General features: G+C 42.0%; 3 protein-coding genes across 5 annotated transcripts in view; 2 read left to right on the top strand and 1 right to left on the bottom strand.

Annotated features, from left to right (window-relative positions):
* LOC117246983 (neurotrypsin-like) overlaps positions 1-24654 on the bottom strand; it is a 48823-nt gene extending 24169 nt beyond the window's left edge. Inside the window, exons 1-2 of the mRNA XM_033611047.2 lie at positions 24296-24654; positions 15807-15849 (exon numbers count right to left, since the gene is read on the bottom strand). Of these exons, the coding sequence (XP_033466938.2) occupies positions 15807-15849; positions 24296-24394 (142 nt within the window). The 5' untranslated portion in view covers positions 24395-24654. The remainder of the gene's footprint in view (positions 1-15806; positions 15850-24295) is intronic.
* On the top strand, positions 201-3851 carry LOC117246984 (E3 ubiquitin-protein ligase TRIM21-like). The gene is made up of 2 exons (XM_033611048.2): positions 201-396; positions 2117-3851. Exons 1-2 carry the CDS (start codon positions 300-302, stop codon positions 3784-3786), a joined length of 1767 nt encoding a protein of 588 aa, XP_033466939.1. The 5' UTR covers positions 201-299; the 3' UTR covers positions 3787-3851.
* LOC117246985 (E3 ubiquitin-protein ligase TRIM21-like) lies at positions 6102-11928 on the top strand. Of its 3 annotated transcripts, none has more exons than XR_013488368.1 (2): positions 6102-6182; positions 9243-9381. XR_013488368.1 is itself a non-coding variant. In XM_033611050.2 (2 exons), the coding sequence occupies exon 2, from the start codon at positions 9533-9535 to the stop codon at positions 11219-11221; it is 1689 nt and encodes a 562-aa protein (XP_033466941.2). In that variant the 5' UTR covers positions 6159-6182; positions 9531-9532; the 3' UTR covers positions 11222-11928. The 3 variants fall into 3 exon arrangements, 2 of the variants coding, with proteins under 2 accessions (XP_033466941.2, XP_078019436.1); XM_033611050.2 differs by lacking the exon at positions 9243-9381 and adding an exon at positions 9531-11928 and having other exon boundaries at positions 6159-6182; XM_078163310.1 differs by lacking the exon at positions 6102-6182 and adding an exon at positions 9531-11928 and having other exon boundaries at positions 9263-9402.
* Positions 24655-26939: the final 2285 nt, after the last annotated feature.

Genomic DNA, 26939 nt, shown 5'->3' on the forward strand with positions numbered 1-26939 from the left:
GAACCCACACACTTCAGTACAGTACACACTGAGAAACACACACACACACACACACACACTGGGTCCAATTTGGAGGGAGATAAAAGGAAGAGCAGAAGAGGGAAGCAGTGAGAGAGTCTGAGAAACAGGAAATCAATCAGGCAGAAATGTACTGAACTAAAACAGAAATCTATCCTCAAACACTAAATAATACAGAACACACTCAGACACTGGACCCAAAAACAACCCTCACTGGTATCCAGACCTTAAAAACAGCCTCTGACTTCACAGACAAAAATGTGTCTGTCCCTTTAAGAAACATGACACAGGAAGAAACTGAAAGTGAACAACTTTTCTGGGAAACCACCAGAATCTCCACCGTTAATATTTCTCCTTCCCAGACCAACACAGACAGACGTAAGTAGTCTTTACTGAGCCAAACCGTCATTATTAACACATAAGAAGTGAAGTCTATGGTGTGTGTAGGTTGTAGTTTCGTCCCACTTGCTGCTATTCAGCAGTTTTGTTGGGACACGCTGTTCTCTAGAGCACAGTAAAAACATATTGCTGTAGTTGGTGAAATAATTTAAACATAAGCTTCAACCTAACATGATCTTCATCAGCAGATGTAAATGTTTCTGCTCTGCCTGCACTTTATGATCTGTCGTCCATGTTGGCTAATGAAGTTACAGATTCACAGCTGATTCTTCACCTTGGAAATAGCACTTAACACAAAAAAGTCAATACAAGCTCAATTTATTGGCTATTCTGGAGATTCCACATCTTCAAGGAGGTCACTGCACGATACTGAAGTGATTTTTTTTTTTCAACAACTACTTTTCATGTTACAATGAACTTTGAACTTCACCTTTGAGGCCAACATAGAGGAGAAGTCAATAATTACACAACTAAATAAAATACACCTTCCTGTGGAATCTTGACGTATTCATTTAGTACTTTTACAACAAAATCCTTAAATATTTTGATGATTTATCCTGATTTTGAGGGTGTATACATGAATTTGTTTAAAGTAGCAACACACCCATAAATGCATAAGCTAAATGCAAGCTAGTAAACATGGATGTCAACAATTCGGGTTTCACATTTCTAAAATTAAGAAAATGATTTAGAAAAAGAAATGTGCGATGTATGTTGTGTTGTTGTTGTTGTTTTTTTTGTTTGTTTTTTTTTAACTTTTTTTTACAAAAAATATTTATTTCTAGAAATTATTCATCATTTTTATTTATTATTATTTTTTTTATTTATTTCTATTTATTATTTATTTATTTATTTTGCACTAAAATTGCAGGGGCAAGTGAAAATTGCAAAAATACTTGCAAAGTTGACACAGCTTTGGGGTGGTGCTAGAACCTAATTGCCAACAATCAGCTATTGCTACCGTTCAAAGTAGTGCTCAGGGATCATCTCCACGAGCGGCTCCTTTCCTGGCCAGTTAGCACGAGCTAACACAGTAGCAGCAGCTAACATCGAACACTGAGCCGTTAAACAGTCCAAACAACCTCACACTGACATTGAACAGCTTGACTCTGTCGTTAAAGCCATTAATAACCATTGGGCAATGTTAGCTGTGTGATGCTAACTGTTAGCCCTGTCACTGTGTGTGTAGGACTCCCAGGCACGGAGCTCACATTTCGGCAGCAGTAGTCTCGTGATAAACAGAAAGACAGAATGTAAGAGAGAAGGGGAAGAAGGGGCTGAAGCTCTACATCGAAATGAGATTTTAACTGTTTTAAATTCTCAAATTTGCAGTTAAGTTGCAGTGACTGGACAGAATTGCAAGGTCATGCAGAATTCACAGGAATTGGCTGAATTTGCGTTATTTGTTGCGATCACAACATCTTGGAGAGCCTATTTATTTTAGCTCTACATTGCACTGAAAATAAAAAATAAATGTGAAACAGAAACTTCACATGTTGCCTCAAACTCAGACTGTGTAAACTCCATCTGCTGACTTAGATCATGTGAAATGATCGAAAGCTCCACAGCAGCTACTGAATAAGATTATTTTATGCAACTGCTGTTTTCAAGCTCAAGAATAAACTTTGAATCTCAGCTCTGTGTTGGTTTATGTGAATTTTCTGCCTTAATTTAACAGTTTTTGTTTGTTTGTTTTCAGAAATGGCCTCCAGCAACAGTCTTTTATCTGAGGATCAGTTTCTTTGTCCCATCTGTCTGGATGTGTTCACTCGCCCAGTTTCCACTCCATGTGGACACAACTTCTGCATGTCCTGTATCTCATCTTACTGGGACGACACGCCGGTCAGCCAGTGTCCAGTCTGTAAGGAGACATTTGAGAGGAGACCAGACCTCAAGGTCAACACTTTCATCTCAGGGCTTGCATCGCAGTTCATGTCGCTTCAAGTGACAGACTCTCACATCTGGAGCCCGGACCAACAGCAGGCTCGCTGTGGTGGAGCGGTGCTGTGTGATATTTGCACTGACACCCAGCAAGAGGCTGTCAAATCCTGTCTGGAGTGTCTGACTTCTTACTGCGACGTCCATCTAGAGCCTCATCACAGAGCTGCCGGCCTAAAGAGACACACACTGGTTGACCCCTTGGCGAGCCTGCAGGACAGGATCTGCAAGGAGCACGCCAGATGCCTGACGCTGTTCTGTATAGACGATGGGGCTTTGCTGTGTGACGTCTGCGCCGGTTTGCGCCACATCAACCATGGCGTCACTTCTCTGCGGCAAGCTTATGAGGAGAAGAAAGCTTTGCTGGGGGACACTGAGGCCAAAGTGCAGCAGATGATCCAGGAGAGGCTGCAGAAGGTCCGAGTCATGAAGGAGTCAGTAGAACAAAGCAAGACAGAATCCAAGGAGGACTTGATGAGACTGGTGTCTGGCATCCAGAAGTGCCAGACGGAGCTTGTGAAGGTGATGGAGGAGAAGCAGAAAGCAGCAGAAGAACAGGCAGATGGGTTTATTAGCAGTATGGAGCGAGAGATAACCGAGCTGCAGAGGACAACAATGAAGCTGAGGGAGCTGAAACAGACTGAAGACCAGCTTTGTTTCCTCCAGAGTTTCCCAAACCAATCCATCCTACCACACACAATGGACTTGTCCACATTAAGTTTAAACAGACAAGCGGAGATACTCTACGTACAGAAATCTTTGAACAAATCAGTGTCTCAGCTGCGAATGTTACTGGATAAAATGAACACAGTAATACAAAAACTCTCTGACGGCACAGACGTGTCAAACGATGCTACGCTGGAATACGTGCAGCAGTATGAGGTGAACATTGTGCTCGATCATGATACCGCTCACCCTTTGCTCATTTTATCTGACGATGGGAAACAGGTGAGATACAGCATGGATTCAGCTTTGTGGGTAAACCCGATCCTAAGCCAGAACACGTTTACTGTAGATCTTGCAGTTCTGGGACAGAGAGGCTTTGGACATAGCTTTTACTTCGAGGTGTTTGTGGGCAGAAAGACAGAGTGGTGTCTGGGCGTGGCCAAGGCGTCAATCCAAAGGAGGGAGGCGGTTGTTCGGAGCCCTCATCGTGGACTCTGGGCCATCTGGTTCCTAAAGAATAAGTTCGAAGCCTTCAGTTCTCCAAATGTGCGGGTATACTCTGGGAAAGTGGAGCGGGTCGGCGTGTTTGTGGATTACAACGGAGGGCAAATTTCTTTCTATAACGTACAGACAGCAACACTCATTCACTCATTCACTGGGTGTGTCTTTACTGAAATACTGCATCCGTACTTTAATCCTTGTGACAATGAATATGGTTCAAACTTGGGGCCGATGATAATTGTTCCTGTCAATCGTACGGAGTGAGCTGTGGGTTATTTACTAAAATGCAAGTGATGTGTTTGATTGCATATAAAACTCTTCATATTCAAGAGCAGTTTTTTTTTCTTTGCAAAGCTCCTCTTAAAGTTCCTTTCCTGATTTCTGTGTCTGCTGTATCTCAGTGTGCCTTAAATTGAAACTGCCATGTCATATAGGAAAAAAATATATTTGTATACATCATAACCTTGATTAATTATTTAGTTCAAGACAATGTAAAGTGGAGGGAATTAACAGAAGAGCTTAGAGAAACTGGTGGAGGGGAAAGTAGAGTGTGCAGATTACAACTATGTGAGTTTATGTGGTGTTGTTTAGGTCTGGTGTGGTTGCAGAAAATACTTAGTAATTGTTATTTTAAAGAGAAAAATATGATTTTATCTACAGACACAATGTTGTTTAACAAATCAATCTCCAGAGCTCTTCAGTGGATGATTAATATTTAATAAATAAACTAAAAAGAACTAACATGTCTGGGCTGTTACTTCACAAATGAGTGAGTGATCTAACTCCACACACCTATGTAAAGGTAACTAGGGGTTGTTTTGGCAAAACAAACACCATTAAGCATCCAGTGTGTAGGATTTAGGGGGGATATATTGGCAGATATGGAATATAAGATAATAAGTATGTTTTCTGAAGTGTGTAATCACCTGAATGAGCCGTTAACATCAACATAGGGAGCAACATAGGGAGCGCCCTCCGTGACAAGCAGTGTCGAAAAACCCTTTTATGCCTTTTACTTCTTTATACCTAAAAATAGGTGTGTGCGAACTGTAAAAAATATTTAGGGGCACATGTGTGCATAAAAAAAATCAGCCGAAGCAGCCTATATTTTTGTCAATAAAAAATATGATAATCTAGCCGCAAATGTTGGAGGAACTCCAGCCGCCTTCCCTCTTCCCTGTGTGACACGGCCATGGGCGGTTTTCCAAGCCACTGTCGGCACAATGAATATAAGTCCCACTGTCGGCAGCGTGGAAATAAGTCAAAGTGTGGAGAAGACGGACCGGGTTAAGCAGCGGACCTCCGGGGAAGCCTGCTCCGTTCTCCCCGCAGTTAGGGACCGTTCTCCACGGCCAGGCTGTCAGCTGGGTGGAAATAAGTCAAAGTGTGGAGGAGACGAGGGACCGGGAAAAGCGGTGGACCTCCGGGGAAGCCTGCTCCGTTCTCCCCACAGTTAGGGACCGTTCGCCACGGTACCGCTGCTGGGCAGGGTGGAAATAAGTCCTGCAGAGTTTCAGAGGACCTGGAGAATGTTTTAGGATAGTAATAACATTATATAAGATCATCATATTGCAAAGATAATATATATAAGATAATAACATTAAAGACAAAATTAAATTGCAATACTTTTTCAAAACTTGATGATTTTACCTTTCTGTAAATTTTGTATACAAATTCATTAAATAATTTTGCTTGTAAATGTCTTTTTGCATCACGTTTATTACGGAAAACACATTATTTGATCAATTTACATCGTGCCCCTAAAGTTCTTTGTGCGCTCCTTACTTTTTCAACTTAGGAGCACATGTGCTCCTTGGGAAAAAAGTTAGTGTCAAGCCCTGCCCCCACCTAATTTTAGTGATCATCAAGTCTCTTCTGTAGTGGTATTAACATCATGTTATGCATGCATATTGTTATCGTGATGGCTCACCAGCAGATGGAGACATGAAATAAAATACTTTTCAATGTGTAATATTCATTCAATGTGCAAATTAAAAAAAAGCATGCTGGCCGATTCTTATGTTTCATTTTAATTTGAAATCCGAAATTTGTTGTGCATCCTTACTTTGCATGTTTGAGGCACAAGGGGGAAAATTCCATAGAACATAGCACTGAGATATTGGTCCAGTTCCATTAATGCAGACTATGACCTGAAGGCTGAGGGCACTATGTCATGTGTTAGAGGGCTGTCTGCTTGACTTTTGAACCCTTAATGCAGACTCTCTGTCAGCCTGCAACACTACAGACTCAGCTTGGCAGAATAACTCACGATGCAAAGATTAAAAAGGCAACTGTGGTGTAATTCCCCTCTTGAAAAATCAATACATTTTCCTGTTCAGTATGAACAAGTGGGGCTGCTGCTGTCCATAATTGTTTTGTCAGAAAATAACTAAAAATGCTCAAAAATTCCTAAAGCACAATATTTAAAAAAAAACTGAAATATAAATCCTCAAACACTAAATAATACAGAACACACTCAGACCCAAAACAACCCTCACTGGTATCCAAACCTAAAAAAGCCTCTGACTTCATAGACAAAAATGTGTCTGTCCCTTTAAGAAACATGACACAGGAAGAAACTGAAAGTGTACTTCTTTCCTGGAAAACACCTACGATCTCTCTCGTCATCATTTCACCTTTACAGAGCAACACAGACAGACGTAAGTAGCCTTTACTGAGCCAGACGTTCATGTGTAGGTTGTTGTTTAATGAACTTGCTGTTATTTGAGCAGTTTTGTTGGGAGCTGTCACTTTATCATGCACATTTAAAATGTGTTGTTGTAATTAATGAAATAACCTAAATACAAGATCAATTCAGTGGGCTTTCATCATATCATTAAATCATTTTATATTGACTTGTATATCTATATAAGTATGTTTATATTTGCCTTAAATGTATGGATTTTTTCAACTATATATATGTGTTTTTTTATTTGCTCTTGTATTTATATTTCATATTGTTATGTTTTACATGTCTTTGTTACTATTTTACTCTTTTGCTTTAATGGAGCCTCCCAGCAAAAGTATTTCACACGATAGTACTCGTCCAACCGGACTGACAACAAACAGCTTGACTCTTGAATATCACGTGATCATCTGCAGATAAGAGTTTGGCTGGTTCTTGTTAGCTGGAAAGTTGAGATTCAAGGTTGATTCTTTACGCTGGTAATAGCAGTTAACAACAGCAACAACAAAACATACCACAAGGTTTATTTATTAGGTTTCTGAAGCTTTAACATGTCTTTGTGGAGAAAACTGCAAACTATTGTGGTGATTTTCTGCAACTGCTGCTTTTAAAGTCAGGATGGACAAAAAGTCTATGAAAACATGGTGAAATATTAAAAGAAACACTGTGTGTCCTCTTGGTAAATGTCATATAGGTTAAAGATTTTTTTGTTTCTTTTTCTCTTACAACATTTTTGATGACACATCCTGATCTTGGGGCTCTATTACATACATTTATTTAAAGCAAAGACAACAACACAATGCAGGTTTCACATTTTTCTACAGAAACCTGCTTTGAGGTAGGAAATGCATTGAGGAATGCAACTAGCAATTATTTTCATTATTGATTAATCTGACAATTATTTTCTTGATTAATTATTAATCATTTGGTTCATGAAAGATCAGAATATTGTTTTTAAAAAAATCAGTTTCCCAAAGCCTAAGACGACATCTTCAAATCTCAGTGAAACTCAAGGTATTCAGTTTATTAGATATTCACAAAAGAGAAATTGAAGCCAGTGAATTCTTGCCATTTTGCCTATCTTTAATCTATTATACAAATAACTGCAGATTAATTCTGTCTTTTGATTAATCGATAAATTGTTTCAGCTCTTAATGCACTGAAAAGAAACACTATGGCCCCGATCACACAAACAGCATTCTACAGGTTGCAAAACGCGAGGCGCACCACACTGCCTTTTTTTACTGAATGCCACTAGTAAAAAAAAAAACACTTGCTGCACCTTTTTATTGTTGCCAAGCAACCACCCCATCATATCTTCATACTAACCCTACCGTATGTTTTCTCACAGTAATTAGTATCTAGTCCCTAAAATGTTGAGGCAGAGGGTACTTGCTGTAGCTCTGGTTGAGGGTGAGAGGCTGTCAGTAAATAGTTTGTTGGGCACAGGGAAACAGAGATCTGTGTGGGTACATGAGACCCTAAAAAAGAGGGTGGATCATGGGGAGCAACACCAGTCGGTCCAGGAGCTTCGTCTTGATATTTTAGGATGACTTGGGGGCAGTTTGACAGCCTGCTGTCTATTGTCAGGCCGTATAGCTCTGGGTATCCAGCAACCACTACCACCACTTTCTACTCCATTGTTTACCAACTGTAAACTTGTTCTCGTGACCACCACGCCTCTCAAATCAATTGGACAATGGGAAAAAAGATGATGTGTGGCTTATTTCTGCTCTGAGTAGACATTTTTTCAACTCACGGAGTTCAGAGCGCTCTGGCAAAAACACCAGGTGCCTACAGTGCAGAAACTTGAGGTGCATCGCAATGCAAAAACTGAAGCAGAAAGCTTCTTTCTCCTTAAAAACAAACATTACAAAAAGGCGCCTCCAGCTGCTAAAATGCTTTCTGTGTGTTCAGGGCCTCAGTGTACACACAGACAATATTTAGAACCTCCACAGGGTGCATCTGAAGTGCATGTAAATTGGAACAGGTCTAACCTGTGTAACAACAGCAATAAGAAGTTTGTTGATCTGGCGGGGGGTCGGAACTGTCCAGTCTGGCTGGATTCTGGTTGCTGTGGCCACTGACTGGGAGTTAGTCTGCGGAGGTGCTGCCCACTCTCCTCCCTGTGAGGTGGTCTGTAGCAGTGGGGAATGACGGGGAAGAAACTCTGTGATTTTGATGCTCTAGCTAACGTTAGCTACCCAACCGTGAACATGACACTGCAGTTGTGAGCCTTTGGCTTTGATTAGCAGAAGGCTAAATTATTAGCAACATTTTCTTACATCTCTGAAACGCTTTGCTTATTTTGGGTGTGGTTACATGATGGCTTGTCATTCTGAATGAGGGTTTACACGGGAGATCAATTTAATCGCCTTTTAATCACCTGTATTCAGGTCCGCGCAAGGTTTGGGACAGGGAAGGTTTCTGATTGGATAGGGGGCGAGGCGGATGTTACGTGTTTATGCTTACCGAAAGAAAACACTGCAGTCCTCGTTCCGGATAACAAGATGCTTGACAAGAAGCAGCAGTACGACAACAACCTTGTTCTGCTAATGCTTCGTCTGTTGAGGAGGAGAAGGGAGGTAGAAGGTCAAAGAAGGGAGACAGAAGACCGTGCTGTGGCGAATAGAAACCGGTTAGAGCAACGAGTCCGACTGCTCTACTCAGCCCGTTGCTATGCGTGCTATATATGTCGTCGCACCAGAAGGGCAAGGAAACAAGCATGCGCAGAAAGACCAGAATGAACTTAAAGAGGAATGAGTGCATACAAGTGCGAGAAATTCTTTCATTCGGAATTAGAAATGGAATGTTCCAGCCCCTTACATCAGATTGAATTTTCAATCGCATTGGCCATTTTCATTCTGAATTAGGTGTTTACAAGATGACTTCTAATAGGAATGAACTTTCATTCTGAATGAAAAGGGAATTAAACTGTCCATGTAAACGCACTCATTGACACGTGTTTTATGTTGTTCATTGTCAGACTCTCTTTTTGATAAGTCTGTCTTTCTTTTCTTGTGTTGCGTTGCAGTGTATGCAGTTGTTGAGGATGCTGAAATAGCAAACACTGAGTCCTCTGCATTTGCTGAACAGCCAACAGGAACACCCTCTCTCTGAAATGACCTTTGATTTGTCGAAGTGTCCCGTCACAGGCTAGATTTTCTAAAGCCTGAAAACAAAGCCAAGAAGAGGTGAAGAAGTCTAATGTTCTCTCAGTTCACTTGTCTTACAGTTTATTATGGGATTTTTGCCCAATGACGCCAAAATTAAACTGCCTGCCCCAGCTTTAATGTAGCTGTTATTGTTTGTTTGTTTTCAGAAATGGCCTCCAGCAACAGTCTTTTATCTGAGGATCAGTTTCTTTGTCCCATCTGTCTGGATGTGTTCACTCGCCCAGTTTCCACTCCATGTGGACACAACTTCTGCATGTCCTGTATCTCATCTTACTGGGACGATACACCAGTCAGCCAGTGTCCAGTCTGTAAGGAGACATTTGAGAGGAGACCAGACCTCAAGGTCAACACTTTCATCTCAGGGCTTGCATCGCAGTTCATGTCGCTTCAAGTGACAGACTCTCACATCTGGAGCCCGGACCAACAGCACGCTCGCTGTGGTGGAGCGGTGCTGTGTGATATTTGCACTGACACCCAGCAAGAGGCTGTCAAATCCTGTCTGGAGTGTCTGACTTCTTACTGCGACGTCCATCTAGAGCCTCATCACAGAGCTGCTGGCCTGAAGAGACATACACTGGTTGACCCCTTGGCGAGCCTGCAGGACAGGATCTGCAAGGAGCACACCAGACTGCTGACATTGTTCTGCACAGACGATGGGGCTTTGCTGTGTGACATCTGTGCCGGTTTGCGCCACATGAAGCATGGCGTAGTTTCTGTGCAGCGAGCTTATAAAGAGAAGAAAGCTTTGCTGGGGGACACTGAGGCCAAAGTGCAGCAGATGATCCAGGAGAGGCTGCAGAAGGTCCGAGCCATGAAGGAGTCAGTAGAACAAAGCAAGACAGAAACCAAAGATGTGATCGCAATCAGCGTGCAGGACTTGACGGCACTGGTCTCTGAGATCCAGAAGTGCCAGACGGAGCTTGTGAAGGTGATGGAGGAGAAGCAGAAAGCAGCAGAAGAACAGGCAGATGGGTTTATTAGCAGTATGGAGCGAGAGATAACCGAGCTGCAGAGGAAAACAATGAAGCTGAGGGAGCTGAAACAGACTGAAGACCAGCTTTGTTTTCTCCAGAGTTTCCCAAACCAATCCATCCTACCACACACAATGGACTTGTCCACATCCAGCTTTAACAGACAAGTGGAGATACTCTACGTACGAAAATCTCTGAACAAATCAGTGTCTCAGCTGAGAATGAATCTGAATACAATGAACACAGAAATACAAAAACTCTCTGACGGCACAGACGTGTCAAACGATGCTACGCTGAGATATGTGCAGCAGTATGAAGTGGACGTTGTTCTCGATCCTGACACTGCTAACCCTAGCCTCATTTTATCTAAAGACAGGAAACAGGTGAGATACAGCATGGATCTCAGTGTTCGGAGAAACCAGAACCTGAACCCTAAAATGTTCACTGTAGCTCTCGCAGTTCTGGGAAAGAAAGGCTTCTCACGTAAGTTTTACTTTGAAGTGTTTGTGGGTGGAAAGACAGAGTGGTGTCTGGGCGTGGCCAAGGCTTCAGGCCAGAGGAGGGGGAAATTTGTTCGGTGTCCCGGCTCTGGATTCTGGGTCATCCGGTTCCAGAAGGACAAGTTTGAAGCCGTCCTTTCACCAAACGTGCTGGTACACTCAGGAAAAGTGGAGCGGGTCGGCGTGTTTGTGGATTATGATGGCGGGCGAATTTCTTTCTATGACGTACAGACAGCAACACTCATTCACTCGTTCACCGAGTGTGTCTTTACTGAGAAACTGCATCCGTACTTTAATCCTTGTGACAATGAATATGGTTCAAACTTGGGGCCGATGATAATTGTTCCTGTCGGTCGCACAGAGTGAACGGAAGTGTCAGAGACTCAGTGATTTGAGATATAAAAAGAGGTATTTACTAAAATGCAATTGATGTCTGATGTGTTTGACTGCAATTAGGAATGTCTGTTTCAATTAATATTGCTTTTGGTTGCCTGACACCCATTAACTGGTAGTCTCGCCACCAGACAATCAGAGATCTCTGCCTTCTGATAGTCTGAGGACACTTCTTTCTAAAGTGTGTTTAATACACCGGAGAAAACGACCGGCAACAAAGCAACGCCTCTTGCATTTTTGAAAAGGACACGCCCTCCCGGAAATGTGCGCTCCCCCTTTTCTCGTCTGCAAGGACACAAACACACAGAGAGCTTGAAAATGGATGCCGAGAGATTTAACTCCGTTTTATCAAACGTGTGCTCAGTCCACAAGATTGTGGAAATGAAGGACTTACAGTGACTTGAGCCATTTTGTACCGCTGCACGTGTTTCTAGTCGGACTGTGTTTACGAGCACAAGAGTTCAGCGAGCCACCGAAGGACCGCCCTGCAGATTTACTATTGGTTCTGCAACGTAGGGAGTTTTTTTTTAAACTCTGAAATTGTATCCGCCCATCTAAACACAAAATCAGGGAGAAAGTCATCAGTCTTTAGTTAAGCAAAGCATCTAAAGACTGACTTGTGAGTCTAATTAACTGGTAACTAACCGGTTAATTTTAAAGAAAAAAAAAAAAAAAAACGCAAAATGGCGTGAAATACAAGAGGCCTTTACATTCAGTCCAAGGCTCCATTGACTGGGTGAGCTTTAGCACTGCATTTCAAATAGTGATGCAATATTCGGTAACCGAATACATTCGGCCGAATATTGAAAAAAACCCCCCACACATTCGGTATTCGGTGGAATAAGTGAAAAGCAAGGCTGAATAATAGCGGCGTGTTTTGATAACGCAATCAAACAGCGTGCGGTGATGGACAGAGTAAAATGTCAGCAGTGTGGCGATATTTTACTCCCTCCGTCACCGCACTCGCATTTGTGACTAAAAATAGTTTTGTGCGAGCAAAATAAATCATTCAGCACGCTGTGTGAGTACAGATTTCAACCAGCAGCAGCAATACGGCAGCCATAGTGCTCCGCGGTGCAAGAAAAAGCTTACCAGCGACGGAGAAGTCTGGTTCCAATAATGTCCTCTTCTTGGCGTCATGACTGCCCAAAAGTACCTGGACAGCCAAGCCGTGGCAGCACACAGGTATGTGACGTGTCAGAGGAGAGACGAGCCGTTCACATTACTCTTTGTGGCAGGTAACGGTCCACAAACCTCACCGCACTTTAGGGACTGTTCTTTACTTGTCAGGGTAAGAGGGTGGCTGGTTGATTTTTATTTCATTTATTTATTTTATTGAAGTATGAATAAGTCAATAAGTAATTTATTCCATTGAAATATCATTGATGTATTAAAGAAAAGTGATTTATCTTTTTATAAATGACAAAAGGCACATCTGCCTCTTTTTCGCTGTGGTATCGTGATACTACTCAGAACCGTGATATTTTCACTGGTATCGTACTGTGGGTCCCAATTTTGGTACCGTGACAACACTAATCTGGAGGGGGTTCATCTGCAAAAACTAATGAAAAACTAAACAACGGTATTCAGTATTCGGCCAAGCGTTTAATTTTATTCAGCTTCGGCTTCGGCCACAAATTTTCATTTCGGTGCATCCCTAATTTCAAAGCACTGTCCATTTAGAGGACAGAGCGCCCACTGCACACCCTCCGGTTTCCACTGGTGAGCTAACGTTAGCCTCAGCTGCTCACACCAGCCGTGTCTAGTTGATGCTAGCTAGCAGCGCCACAGATTCGGGATTGCTGCTGGTAACGGCGACCAAGTGGTGGGCAGACATTGCTGCAGAAACATAGTGGTCACCTTTCGAGCTCCCCCCAGGTACACCCAGTGTGTAAGCAGTTTCATTTTGAGCCACAAGACCTCTTTAGCTTTGTTAACTACTGCCAACAGTGCTAACAGAGCTAACAATGAAGTTAACGGTGCTAAAGGGGTTTAATTGTTGGGTTCAGACAGTGTTACTAGAGGTAATAGCCGAATGACTAGTGCTGCTAGCCAGCACCTACCCTATCCCGGCTGGTGCGCAGTGCAAAGTGCTAGCTAACCAGTGGAGACCGGAGGGGGGGCAGTGGGCACTATGTTTCTGCATGTCAGTGAGGCTAGCCAGCTGTGTGCCTCCCACTAAATCCAGGTAGTGCACAGGGCAGTAAACTGAAGAATAGCAAAATTAACCTATAACTTAATCTTCAAAAATATTCCCTGCGCTTAATTGATTAATGGTCAACCATCAACATCATGAACTGCAATTAAAAATGTTGTCAAAAATACACAACAGAAATCAATAGAAATCTAAGGTGTGCAGATTAAACTATTTGATTAAGTGAGGTGGTGTTGTTAATGTTTGTTTTGGTTGCAGAAAACACTTCGTAATAATTATTTCAAAGAGGAAAAAATATGAGTTGTTTATGGGTAAGATGTTTTACAACAAATCTATATCTTTAGAATTTGTTTTGCTCAGGGGACAATGGCAATATCTGTGTGATTCCCCATTGTAAAAAAATACTTTTTCCCTTTTAGGTATAAAGACTAGGGGTAAAAGTTTTGTTTAAATATGCAAATAACGAAGTATGCAATAAAATATGCACAGATTTTCAGGACTTTAAACACTTGTTTAATTTTGTTAAAATGTTCAATTGTTTTACAGAGGGAATTTTGAATACTATTTTTGTACTATTTTTTCGATAAATCAGAAAATACAGTCAACAGCCATAAAAAAACATTTTCGTCATTTTTTCAGGAACAAAATGTTTTATAAATCAGCCTATGAGTGACATATGAACAAACCCCCTCTTTAAAAACCTTCAGTTTTGGTGAAAGTTTGGTGTTTGTAAGTGCTAATGAAGTTAAGATTTCTGGTTCAGTGTGTATGAGAAAACAGCCTTTACAGATGTGTATTGTCAAATTTCATACATTTTTAGACAAAAGAAAGACACTACAAGTGAATGGGGTAAAATGAGAACAAATAGAAATCACCATGAAACTTGCCTAGTTGGTTATCTACATTAAGAACATTTCTTTTTGTGTTACAAGTTTTCAAAAAATGTATGTTTAAATATGCAAGTAATGCATCATCTAACTAAATATGCAGTTTTTTCATACATTTCCAGAACAGAAATCAGAGTTCAATTAACCACCTAAATGTTTATTTTGGACATTTTCCTTCCACCACTCTAAAAGAAGACAAAATAGTCCAACATCTCAAGACTGAGCAGTGTATGAAATAGCTGTTTTCACTTGCACCTTAATTAACAGCCTTAAAAGGTGGTTAAACCTCCACGATTCTTCTACATGAGCAGACATGTAGGTTCTTAGGCTGATTTTGTTTTTATGGTAACAGAAAATGTATGCCTTGTCACTGCAATTAAAATATGTTTAAAGCTGTATATGATCTGTCATAAAACGTTAACAGCCAGCTTGATTAAATTTTAATAAAGAAAAAAAGCATTACATAACTAAACCAGGCAACATTTTCATCATTTCCATCATCAATGAAAACAGGGCGTCTTAAAATGTCTTTTTGTTTTGATGGTATTATGACTCTGCATCTTTAAATTCTCCTCTCTTCACTTTTAAATTTCACCTCCTCCCTTGTCGTGTATGCCTCATTCATGTTCTTTAATTCATCTCAACACCCTCAGCATTCACACACACACACACACACACACACACACACACTCGCTGCTAACACCCTCCTCATTGCCACGACAACGGTACTCTGCCCATCGCCATGGGAACACTCAGTCTCCCTGCTACCCATAATCCATTTCCCAGCCACAATGAGTATTTGACACGGTTCACACTCGGAGGCTTGCTGTATGGGAGGTGGGCAATGTGTGGAAACAGCATCTTCTACACAAAACACACACTTTATAATAAATATGGAATATCTCTTTTTCATTGTTTAACCTGGTTCCTGATACAAATTTGTGCAACAAAGGAGAGCCGGAGGGAACAGACAAGCATCTTGTGCAACATTTGCTGAATTCTTGTACTCTCCTTCGGAGAGCCTCGAGGTGGTTTCCACATGATCGAGCTAGTTAAGCTGGTTTTTGCAGATAGGTGAGAGGTGTGTTTATAATTGCATGCCATTGCAACACACAGCGGTGAAGGCACAGATATTTCAGCGCTGGAAATGAGCCTGAGAAGGAGGAGTTCCTCGCCCCACCCCCCAACATGGCCTCCGCTCCTCCCAGGGATGTAGAGAAAGGAGAGAAAGGAGGGGAATTAAATGCAGAGGGGTGCAGGCCGGAGGGAAGAGGAGAGGTAAGATTTAATGTGGGAGCAGGGTTGTGGCGGGTGGATAGAAGAGAGAGGAGAAGAGGCGTCAACAGAGGGGGTTTCATGAGTCAGAATGTGGGTTAAACTGGAGGGAAAAACACAGATGGAGAAGAAGGGAAGAGATGGTGTAGGAGGGGAGGCCGGATGGAGGGACGTTTTGATTTATAGCTGAGAGTACGGACAGGATGAGGGTGATGTGTTGGGAGTATCACCTCCCACTCACCTGAGTTCTGCACCTCGTTTAAGTAACTGTCCTCAGCCACCACCTGCAGACGGGAAGACAGAGGCAGCCAGTTAGACAGAAGACCAGAATTTCATCTGAAAATATCTCAGTATACCACACGTTATTACTGATACCAGAGCAGACCAACAACACCAGAGACTGCAGAGGTTATGTTTACTGCTCCTTTCATCTGTTAATTAGCAGATTATCTCAGAAACCTGATGGAAAAATTAGGCACTGGGTCTAGGGACATGAAGTTATTTATACTGTGAGTGGAGAGAAATAAGTCTCAATATCAGTGACAAATGTATTTCATGATGCACAAATAAAAACAAGCTCTTTGAAATATACATGATTTCTAATTGACGTATTGTGATCACAAATCCTCCACTCCACATCAGATATTGTCACACACATTTGTAAATCTTTTTTTAATTTTTTTTTTTTTATCTGGATCACGAAACTCGATTTGTCACTGCTATTGGGACTAATTTCTCTCCATATTCACAACACACTTAAATGAATAGTTTGCCATTTTGGGAAAAACAGATATTCACTTTCTTTTTCACCATTCACTTTGTTGTTGCGCAATTTTTGGACAGATCAACAAACCGAGACATAACATGTTAAATTAGTGAGCCATATAGGTGCTTATGGTCAGATTTGGTACTTTTGGACAGAGCCAGGCTAGCTCTTTCCCTCTGCTTCCACTCTTTACGCTAAGCTACGCTAATCGTCTGCTGGATGTAGCTTCATATTTAACGTACAGACACGAAAGAGGTATCTTCTAACTTGCAGTAAAAAAAAAGCAACAAAAAAAAGCCCCGTTTCCACCAAACACTTTCAGTATGGTACCTTTGGAACCAACAGTAACCCTTCAGACATGGTACCTAGACCCTAGTGTTTCCACCACAAACAGTACTCTTAAATGTGGGCGGGGTTGTTGTCACTCACTGCTCCGTCCAGCACTCACTGTATTTCCTCATTACCGGTGACACAGATGGAAGTCTGCACCTCGTTTATCGTCCACAGAACGAGGCTGCACGCCAACATTTTCAGAACAAAATAAAACAGGCTGCAGTGAGAGTCTCTCTCCATGGGATATTTAAAAATAGCAGGTTTGTGCATTTAGTCCTTCTCAGGCAAGCTCAGGGGTTTAGTGTTGCTGGAGCCCACAGGAACAACTACGATGCTTTTTTTTTTCTCTGAGTGAGAATTAGAATATATGCAGTTCACATATCCTGGTCAAAATTAATATATGAACACTTTAGGATCCACTCATTACTAAAAGTGTATGTCATATAAAAACTAAAGTGATGGTCAAAGTTGTCACAGTGAAATTTAAGGTGTGTTGATGGATTCATGTCGTCACCTCATGCATTGAGTAACATTACAAGTTATCGTTCCACCTTAAAAGTCACCAGCAGTCGGCCCAGTGAATTAAGTTATTTTTTCTCAGACTCCAGCTGCTGTGAGAGGCAGCAAAACATCCTTTCATTTTATAGTTACAGTTTACTAATAAAACTCTCCACAGTATGAACAGTGGTTACATGAGCCTCAAAACCAGCCACAACTCAGCCCTGAGCAGAGTGACCGTCCTCTACTGACCAATCAACAGACTGCAGTGTTCACAGCTCCACCTTTTAGTACCAGATCTGTGTGCTAGGTACCCCAACAGAGAGGGGACCAAAAATGGGGACGGCACAAAAGTCAGTCAGTCAGTCAGACAGTTTATATACCCATCCATCCAGACTGACCTCCTCTCTAAAAGGTTTGACAGCAACAACATCCCACTACTTCCACCTTTATTCATCTAAACAATACAGTCATACAGCCTATTATTTTAAGTGAAAATGACCAGTGCTGTTGTTTTCAGGTGAGGACAGTCTCCTTGAAGACATTATGTAACTGCATCCAAATATAGATGAAACATGCACAAATTTGGAGGTTGTCTGTACACGGGCCAGGAATTCAAATGGTCCTTAAAAGAAGGATCTGACTCATTCTTGTTGAAACAGTACAGTAATAATTTCACACTGTTTTCTGTAACAGGAATCTGCTTCAGCCTTGGTGAAGGTGTTTCTCCGTATTCTTAAAGATGAAATAATCTCAGGTCAAAGCCAGAAACCAGAGGGTAAAGAAGAAGCTGTAAACTCAGGCGCGTTTTCACAATTTACTCACAAGTTTATTCATTAAGGGCAGGGATAACCAAAGGAAAACGAGTTTAAGACACCTAAGTGTGAGAGCGTAGCATACAGTGTAAACACACACACACACACACACACACACACACACACACACACAAACTCTAATAGTACCAGACAGCATCAGATGATATCTGACAGAGGAGTGTCTGTTTCATTTTCAGAAATCAGGTCACACCTCTACACAGCGGGGCACCTTGCAGTAGAGAGAGGACACACACACACACACACACACACACACACTGTGCTGCCGCTGTGAAATAACTGTAGTGCAGTGAAATACAACACATTTCACCTTCACATAGGTGAGCTCTGCTCTCCCGTTGTCTCTCTACGACAACGCACAACCCATAACACACACACACACACACACACACATGCACACACAAAACACACATCCAGGCGCCTCCCAGGAGTCTCCGCTCAGCCTAATGATATTACAGCAGGAACAGGTGACCTGTGGTCGTGAACATGGGTGCTGATATCTCCATTCATATATCAATCACACGGCTCGATTACAGAGCTAATCAGTTATGACGCTCTCACAGCTGCGTCCAGTGCTTGCCCATGCAAACACACACACACCAAACACACACACACACAACAGAGCTGGGACTGTACAGATAGACTGGAGCAAATACAGGAGCAAGTCCATTTCTGCACTAGGTGAAAACACATTACTGCAGGGCTCCAAAGCTTTTAGTCCTAAGTGATAAAAACTGTGGTACCTGGCTGACTGCTGCTGGTACGGTTTTATGTTTGTTTGTCTTCAGTTGCTTTTCTACTTCTAAAATTTGGGCACCACGCCCAACGGATTTAACCCCAAAGAGCTCCAAACTTGTAAACGCCCAGTTTATGACAGTTGAAGTGCTTTAAGTTGAGGATCTATCATTACATGTAAGCTTCACAACATATAAAACACGTTCTGTGCCTGGTCACGCCAGAAAGTGGGACAGCAGAATTCATTCATGTGTCATCCCGAAATCGGTAAAGAGCTTTGTGACAAAGTGACCAATTACAATAGTTTAAAACAAACATACTTGCACCATCCACTTCTCCCTCATCTCTTTTGTGGAGAGTTTTATACTTGGGCAAAGTAGGCTTATATAAAACTGGTTGATGCAACACAGCTAGTGTGACAGTAGGGCAGCAACTAATGAGTATTTTGTCAACTGGTTTATAAAATGCCAGAAAATAAATGAAAAATGTCCATCACTATTTTGTTAAGCCCGATTTAACATTTTCAACCCGCTGATTTTGTCTGACCAACAGAACAAAACCCAAAAATACAAGAAAACTGGCCAAAGTCCTCACTTTAGAGACTGGAACCAGTTTCTTATTTGGCATTTTTGCTTTGTTATGTTCCCCAGCAGTGTTTTCTTTTTCCTAGTTTAGGAAGTGCTACATAAAGAACACAGTACAGGTCTTTGACACAAGAGACCAGAGGTTTACATCCTGACTCTCACCTAGAGTTAGGTTTAGGCCACAAAAGCACTTTGGTCAAGGTTTGGAGGAGGTGGACGTTTCGGTTGAATGTCAGTACAGTAAATCTAACACAAATTACACGTTTAAACAGCTCCCAGGTTTATGACAAAATCACTTGACGACAGCGACTCCTGTGTGCGCACTGCGAGAGAGGAGAGGGAGAGACGCTGTGCTGCTGCCAGAGGAGCCGCTGATTGAGTTCCCTCTGAGCGGTAAGTCACTAAAAGAGTCTGAGAAGTCCGGGGCTGTTCATGAAACATTCAGGACGCCACAGTTTATTCCACACTACTGAAGCTGCTCCTCTTTCTGGAACCACTGTGGTGTCGGTAATAATTTCACTTTCAGCCATGCTTTATGTTGCTGAAATATCACGAGTATCCCGATACGAATTTTTCATATCATATGAAGAATTATACTGGTATTATCGTGAACAATATAATATGGCACACCCCTAGTGCATGTGTCTTTTGAGACTTGGTAGGTTTGTTAATTAACATTTTCTTCTTATGTTGATGTTAGATGTATTTAATGTGTATTTAATGGAGACACGGTTGGTGAATTTGCATCTAGACAAATGCTTACAGCAGATACAGTAGGTGTTATACGCTGGTGGGCACAAAGAATGACAGCATGCTGCCACAGTCACACGTGTGAAATTAATATTGGTGAATATTCACCTCCCGTTTACTTCCATTCAATGCAAGCGAAGGGGCAAATAAAACGTTTACTTCTGATGGAAAAGGAAATCCGCATTTTCACATCATGTGAAGTGCAACTTTGGTGACCTCTAACAGAAAGGAAGGAAACATAACTGGAAGGAGGAAACACTGATTGTTGCCTTGTCTAAAAGCCAAAATTGTGTGATACTGGCTATGAACTACACAAACTGCCCCACATGAAAGATGCTGCCTGGCTGACAGTGAGTTGGGACACAAGCATGGAACACAAGATAATGGAAAAGGTACTAATACTAATACATTTAATGGAATTCATTAGGAAGCTGGCTAACATTAGCTAGCAAGCTGGTTTTCTGTGGGAGTCACACCCGCCACTGTCGACATTCAGCATGAATATCACCTCAGAAGGCAACAGTCACTCACATGCATTCGCTCCTGTGTGACTGTGCCCTCAGTCTTTACAGGAAGTTTAAACGACAACATATGTTCATATTGAAGTGAGAAAAAACCCTTTGGTGGCTGCAGCAATTATGACAGGAACAAAAGAAGAAGAAGAGACAAAGTCTACATAGGGAGGAGGTCGAGGTAGATGGATGGCTCAACATAACATCAGACTGTATCGTCGGAGACAGCTGTTCATTTACCGTTCTCTACAGAGAGTGAACCCTTTTTTCTTGTAGAGTATGATCACAATCTTTTCCTAACCTTAACCACATGTTTACTATTGTAACAATCAGTACGTTTACATGCACAGTTAGGTCCAGCTATGGTTATAGCTTCTTCATCTGTTAGGCATGTAATGCTTTTTGACTTCTGGGTCAAAGCCCAGGGCAGCTGTGGGCCCAACTGACTGTATACATGCAGGAGGAATTTGACTCCCAATCAAATTATCGTCTTAGTCCGGCTTTGAGATATTCGATTTGGTACGATTTAATGTTAACATGTATTTTAAAAGTCTGGTTTTAGTCGGACTAAGGCAATAAATTGATTTTCTCTTATGTCATGTAAACGTACTGAAGTACTTATTTTAACCCAAACCATAATCTTCATGTTCATGTAACCAACCCAATACCTTACCGATAGAGATGAACTGTAGTAAACTACCCTCCATCGTACCACTGACCACATCTCTCAGCTCAAATGTATAACGCATCATCCTGCAGATTTTCACTGGCTCTAGGGCTGTTGTTCAAACTACAGATTATACGTCTGCATTTCTGTATGCCTGCCACCACGAACACAAAGAGTACAGAAGTGGATCAAGAGAGAGACCCACCCCTCCTTCTCTCTAAAACAGTGGTTCCCAACTGGTCCAGCCATGAGGTCCACATTTCTTTTTAGTCATGAGTTCAAGGTCCACACAGTTTAATACTTGGGTTTGACCATGTCGTCGAGTTGCTGTCTGTTAGTCACTCACTCTACAGCAGGAAATGGACTTCAAGATAAAAGATCTCTGCCAGAAATTCACTGTACTAAAAAATAAAGAGGGTTTTTTATAAACTTGACATGTTTGCGAGTCACTTGTGGTCCACTCAGAAAGGACCCACGACCGACTTTTGGACCACGACCCACCAGGTGGGAATTACTGCTCTAAAACTCAGTCCAAACCCCGGTCAAACAGTAAAAATAGGCAATGCTAATCAAATGTAAGCCAAAATTCTGTTACTCTTATTGGCCATTTCTTGCCTAAAATGTCTTCAAAAACTATTTTAGTGTACTGTTTGGCTGTTACACGATACTGTTTTCTGCTTTGTAAAAAACGGAGGCGGGAAATACTGAAATCAAAACTAAGCAGTGCTAATAAAATAGGAACCAAGATTCTGTTACTGCGTTACCTTATTATCATCTAAATTGTTTTCAGGAACGTATTTTAGCTTACTGCTTTACTGTAATTTGACGTCTTTTGTTACCAGTCGCCGGCTAAACTGTTTCCTGTGTCAAAACAGCTTAGCTCGTATTGCATCACCCAAGAGCATGAGCGTTAATTGGTAGCTGTAGGTTTCCTACCAACACATACTGCGACCTCGTCACATATTGTCGTTTGGTCATGGACTTCCCACGTACACATACAACATGCAAGGTACCCTGGGTGCGTTGGATGTTGACGTTCTGGAACACCGTGTCAAGTTCTGCCCATTACATGCATTGTCTTCTTTCAACATACACTTCTGTTTTCACAGGAAATCTTACATTTACATACAGTCTCTTTCAAAATAAACGCACTACGTCAGTACAACACTGGGAAATGCCATTTTTTTTCCTTCAACAACAAACACATGTGGTTGGGTTTAGGGAAAAAAACAGGGTTTTGCTTTAGAGTCTTACAGGACGCGAACACCACTCTCTCTCGGGCAAAAGTTGGTGTTTGTTGGACCCATCCACCACATCTCCTGCCTGCCCCAGTTGGACTTTCACCGCCTTAACTTTCATCCTTGTCCCGCCGCATTTCCCCCTGACACTGCCGGGCACTGTGAAACTATAACAGCAATTAGCTGCATATCATGCTGACATTAAGGGCGCCTTTTTTCGTTTGTTTCTGACACCGTAAGTCACTGCCCAAGCGCCAGATTTCAACGACCTCTGAGTGAGACCGGGCTCTTTCTACCTCTTGAGCAAGCCATCTTTCTCTGTTAGTAGCTGCGTCCTTCTACTGCATAGACAGCCCCATTTTATAAAACGACCATTTCCAGCGATGAAATACTTCTTTAATGGTGATTAGTTGGTTAGGACACCAACAAACAAAATATTTTCTACTTTAATTTGGGGAACTTGTTAGTTTGTGACTACAGTATTTATGCCACTTTATTTTGATGTTCTACTTGCACACAGTGCACTGGGACACAGGGCCCTGAGTGGGACCCCAGGACTCTCTTAAGGTATATCCACCCATGTTGGGAACTTAATCCTACAACTACAGCTTAACGTTTCAACATGAAGCTATCTTAAGACTTTTGCTCTATGAAAATGAAGTACTGTTGGGGGTGATTCAGAGAAAAGCAGAGTTTTCTGAGAACTGCTGGGTATAGGTTGATTTCCACACTTTGATTCCTTTCTGTTTACTTGTGTACACGTCTGATGTTTTGTTACGATGTTATGTAGCCTCATCCTGCGTTCAGAATTCTCCTGATGAAAAGATTTGCCTAATGAAGTTGAAATGAAAAAGAAGGAGAAAAAAAGCTAAAACTCATCTGCAGTGTGCTATTTGTGCTACATGCACGACTGCTTCCAGTGTTCGCGGGTCTAATTAAATCCTGCACACCACTCTACTCCACTAATGACTTCTACACAGGCTGCACAGCTCATATGCTACACATTAGCACCACACACACCTACTGTAGTACAACATACCAGAAGGAGAAAAAAAAAGAATGAATTAATCTAATGATTAATGGATTGATTTAGCATTCATTAACTGTTTTGCCACATGAATAAGAAATTAGAACTTTAACCAATCTTGTCCTATAAAGCTGACTTCCAGCTAAGGCTCAGGGTGCTCTGACTGACCCACACCTGACAGCACCACCTGCTCCAACATGTCTGAGCTGACCGATGTGCTGTGACAAGCTTCAACAGCGCGTGCAGGGTTCATTCCCACCTCACCGCGGGGGCAGAGGAGCCGCCGATGGTTCCTCTCATGATATCCCGCCGAGGGGGCTGGAGGAGGAGGGTGGGGGAGGAGGGTGCAGGAGCTGTGATTGAGACCATGCATGACACTGCGAACGCGCGCGCGCCCGTGCGCCCGCTTAATTGTACAATGCGCTTTGATTGCGCCATTAATTGGCTAAAGGGCAGATTAGAGGTGTTTGGCGCTCTTTCAACGTCCCGACCTGCACCTGCTTTGGTGGAAATGCACCCTGAATAAATCAGCAAGAAAACACACACGGGTCAGTCCTTAAAGATTGGTTGCATTGCATTCTAGTAAAGCCTTATCAATGTAATGTTAATTATGACCTAATTAAGGATGTTTTTCTGACATGCAGCTCAGGTCATCAAAGCGTGACTGTCACGGGACAGAAGAAAAAATGGATATATAAAAAAAAAAAAAAAAATCAGGCCACATTGCAAAATCAACCCCATCATCATCATCACCATCACCATCATCGGACAGGAGTAGTCTACGTACCTCCGCCAACAACGGCAGCCAGAGGCAGGCGGTTCCGATCAAGCACAACATTTCCCGGCTGGTTAGAGCCATCCTTCCCGCCCGGTGTGTCCGTGTCATAGCGAGAAAAGGCGCCGCTCCGCTCCCATCTCTGAGTCCAACCTGTCCGCGAGGTGAGCCGCTACCCTCCGCTCGTCCCGAGCTGCTGGAAGAATGAAGCGTGGTGTGTGATGATGATGTACGTGGGAGGTTTTACGCACAGAGGACAGGGTGCGGCACTATAAACGCTTCACGGGACGGAAGACACACATACACACGGAGACACACGCACACACACCGATCCGATCCTGGGTGAAATAGTGTTGAGCTCTGCAAAAACCTGATACCACAAGCACCCGTCTCTCTTCTTCTTCTCTCTCTCTCTCTCTCTCTCTCTCACACACACACACAGTCTCCATTTGTCAGCTGGGTGATCAATCATTGATGAATTGTTGATTTTGAGTTTGTTTTCTGCAGGTTAATCACTAACAGCCTTTTTAGATTTGGGCCACGCAGACAATTTTGTAAAGGACCTCCTGATGAATGAATGTCCCAAAATTTTCTGTCTTCACTACAAACCATGTCGGTATTCAATAACCCAGTCTGTTTTGTGACTTCTGGACAAATTGAACATCACTTAAATACTCCACGTTACCCACATGGTGATGATAGAACAGTTTTTCCAAAATCCAAGAGGCTGCATCTTTTTTTACAGGTTAAATAAGTAGACTATGCTCTCTTAGGGTGCTCTCAGACCTAAATTGCTTTGGTCCAAATCAGCGACTAATTTTGTTTCAAAGTTGCATTATTGCCTAGAGCTGGTTCATGTTCTCACAGCAGCATTTACAAGCGGACCAGATAAAATGCCTTGAGTGGAAAAAATTGCTCTTGATTGGTCAGAATTTCCATGTGGGAAACGAAGAAGAGTCCACTTGCAAGATAAATGTGACACTTTCTAATGTCACAGTGGAGGGAAACTACACATGTGCTCATCATGGATTATATTGCTGTCATTGTTCATTTTAGTCAAACCATACAGTTTGAAAATTAATAAATTAAAATTAACATTAATAATCCTCCAGGACTGTAACATGCTCATGTTTAACCCAAACAATGAGCCCGGTCTCTCTCCGAAGTTGTCGAAATCCGGCACTTGGGCAGTGACTTGCGGTGTCAGAAACCAACTAAAAAGGCGTCCTTTAACGTCAGCATGATAGGCAGCCAGTTGCCATTATAGAAACATGGCGGGATAAGGACAAAAGTAGGCAAAAGTATGACTAAGGCAGGAGTGGTCCAACTAACACTAACTTTCACCCGACAGAGCGGTGTTCACGACCCGTAAGATTCATGTTCTCACCACAAACAACCGGACCGAGACCACCTCTTCAAGAAGGTCTCAGTCCGTTTTTTTTGGTACGCACCTGAGTGTGATTGCTGTGTTCCCACCTGCCCAAATGAACCACACTTAGGGGGCAAACAAAGTTGAGTTCGACTGAACCAAAACAAACAAGGCAGGTGTGAAAGCACCCTTAGACAAATACACCTGGTAGTATTTAGCTCAATCATGTCCGTGCAATTACAGAACATCACAGTTCAGGAGGCCACAGGCAATCAGAGCACTGAAATAATTCAGCCAAAAATATACAAAACTATGTGGTAGAAATTATAGAGAAAAAAAGCATAAATAACAGTGTTGTACAGCAGTGGAATAATTTTGCAAGATGATGAAGCATTTAGCAGCAGACAAACAGATGATACAGCAGATAAAGATATAAAGATTATGCAGTGGATAAACAAACTAGAATTAGACCCTCGCAGTCGAATGTCTCCGCCAACCACTCGAGTTGCAGTTTACAGTCTGTCCAAAATGTGATTGCTTCACACATATCTACAACCCGGCAGCACAGAAGATTTATACAATCAGCACAGTTTCTAGATCAGTGTCACCAATTCAGTATCTGACCAAATGTCTCCCCTTCTGTTCCTGAGTTATGATGTTGTATAATGGCCAGAAAATGTTCTTGCAGAACGTTATGTCACAGTGAAGTTGACCTTTGACCACTTGGATATAAAATGTCATCACTTCATTTTACCCTATTAGACATTTGTGTGACATTTTGTCCTAATTAGCCAAATAATTCTTGAGCTATGGTCAAAAACATGTTTTGTGAGGTCACACTGACCTTTGGCAACCAAAATCTAGTCAGTCCATCCCTGTGTCTAAGTGGACATTTTTGCCAAATTTGAAGGTGTTCCAGAGATATCACATTCATTAGAACAGGATGGATGGACAACCCGAAAACAGTCGCTTCCATGGAGGCATAAAAACAGACAGCTATATGCAAAACATACTTACAAAGCAGAAATTAAAGTCATTATTTCTGTATACTAACTGCAATCAAAAAAAAAAGAAACTTCATCACAGGCTCCACACCATATTAGAAAGAGGAAAAAGATAGCTGCACTGGCCTCTGTGGGTTAAAAGGTATAAATCTCTTGAACCAACATCACAGCTGGGTGTGGACAGGTGTGGTCAGCTGTAATTGTGACCATAATCATATGTGAGGTCAGGCTGATCTCATGAACTGTTCATACATTTTCCTACTAAAAAGTAATGCACCAAAAT

The sequence above is a fragment of the Epinephelus lanceolatus genome, chromosome 21 (genome assembly GCF_041903045.1).
Source record: "Epinephelus lanceolatus isolate andai-2023 chromosome 21, ASM4190304v1, whole genome shotgun sequence".
Taxonomy (NCBI): domain Eukaryota; kingdom Metazoa; phylum Chordata; class Actinopteri; order Perciformes; family Serranidae; genus Epinephelus; species Epinephelus lanceolatus.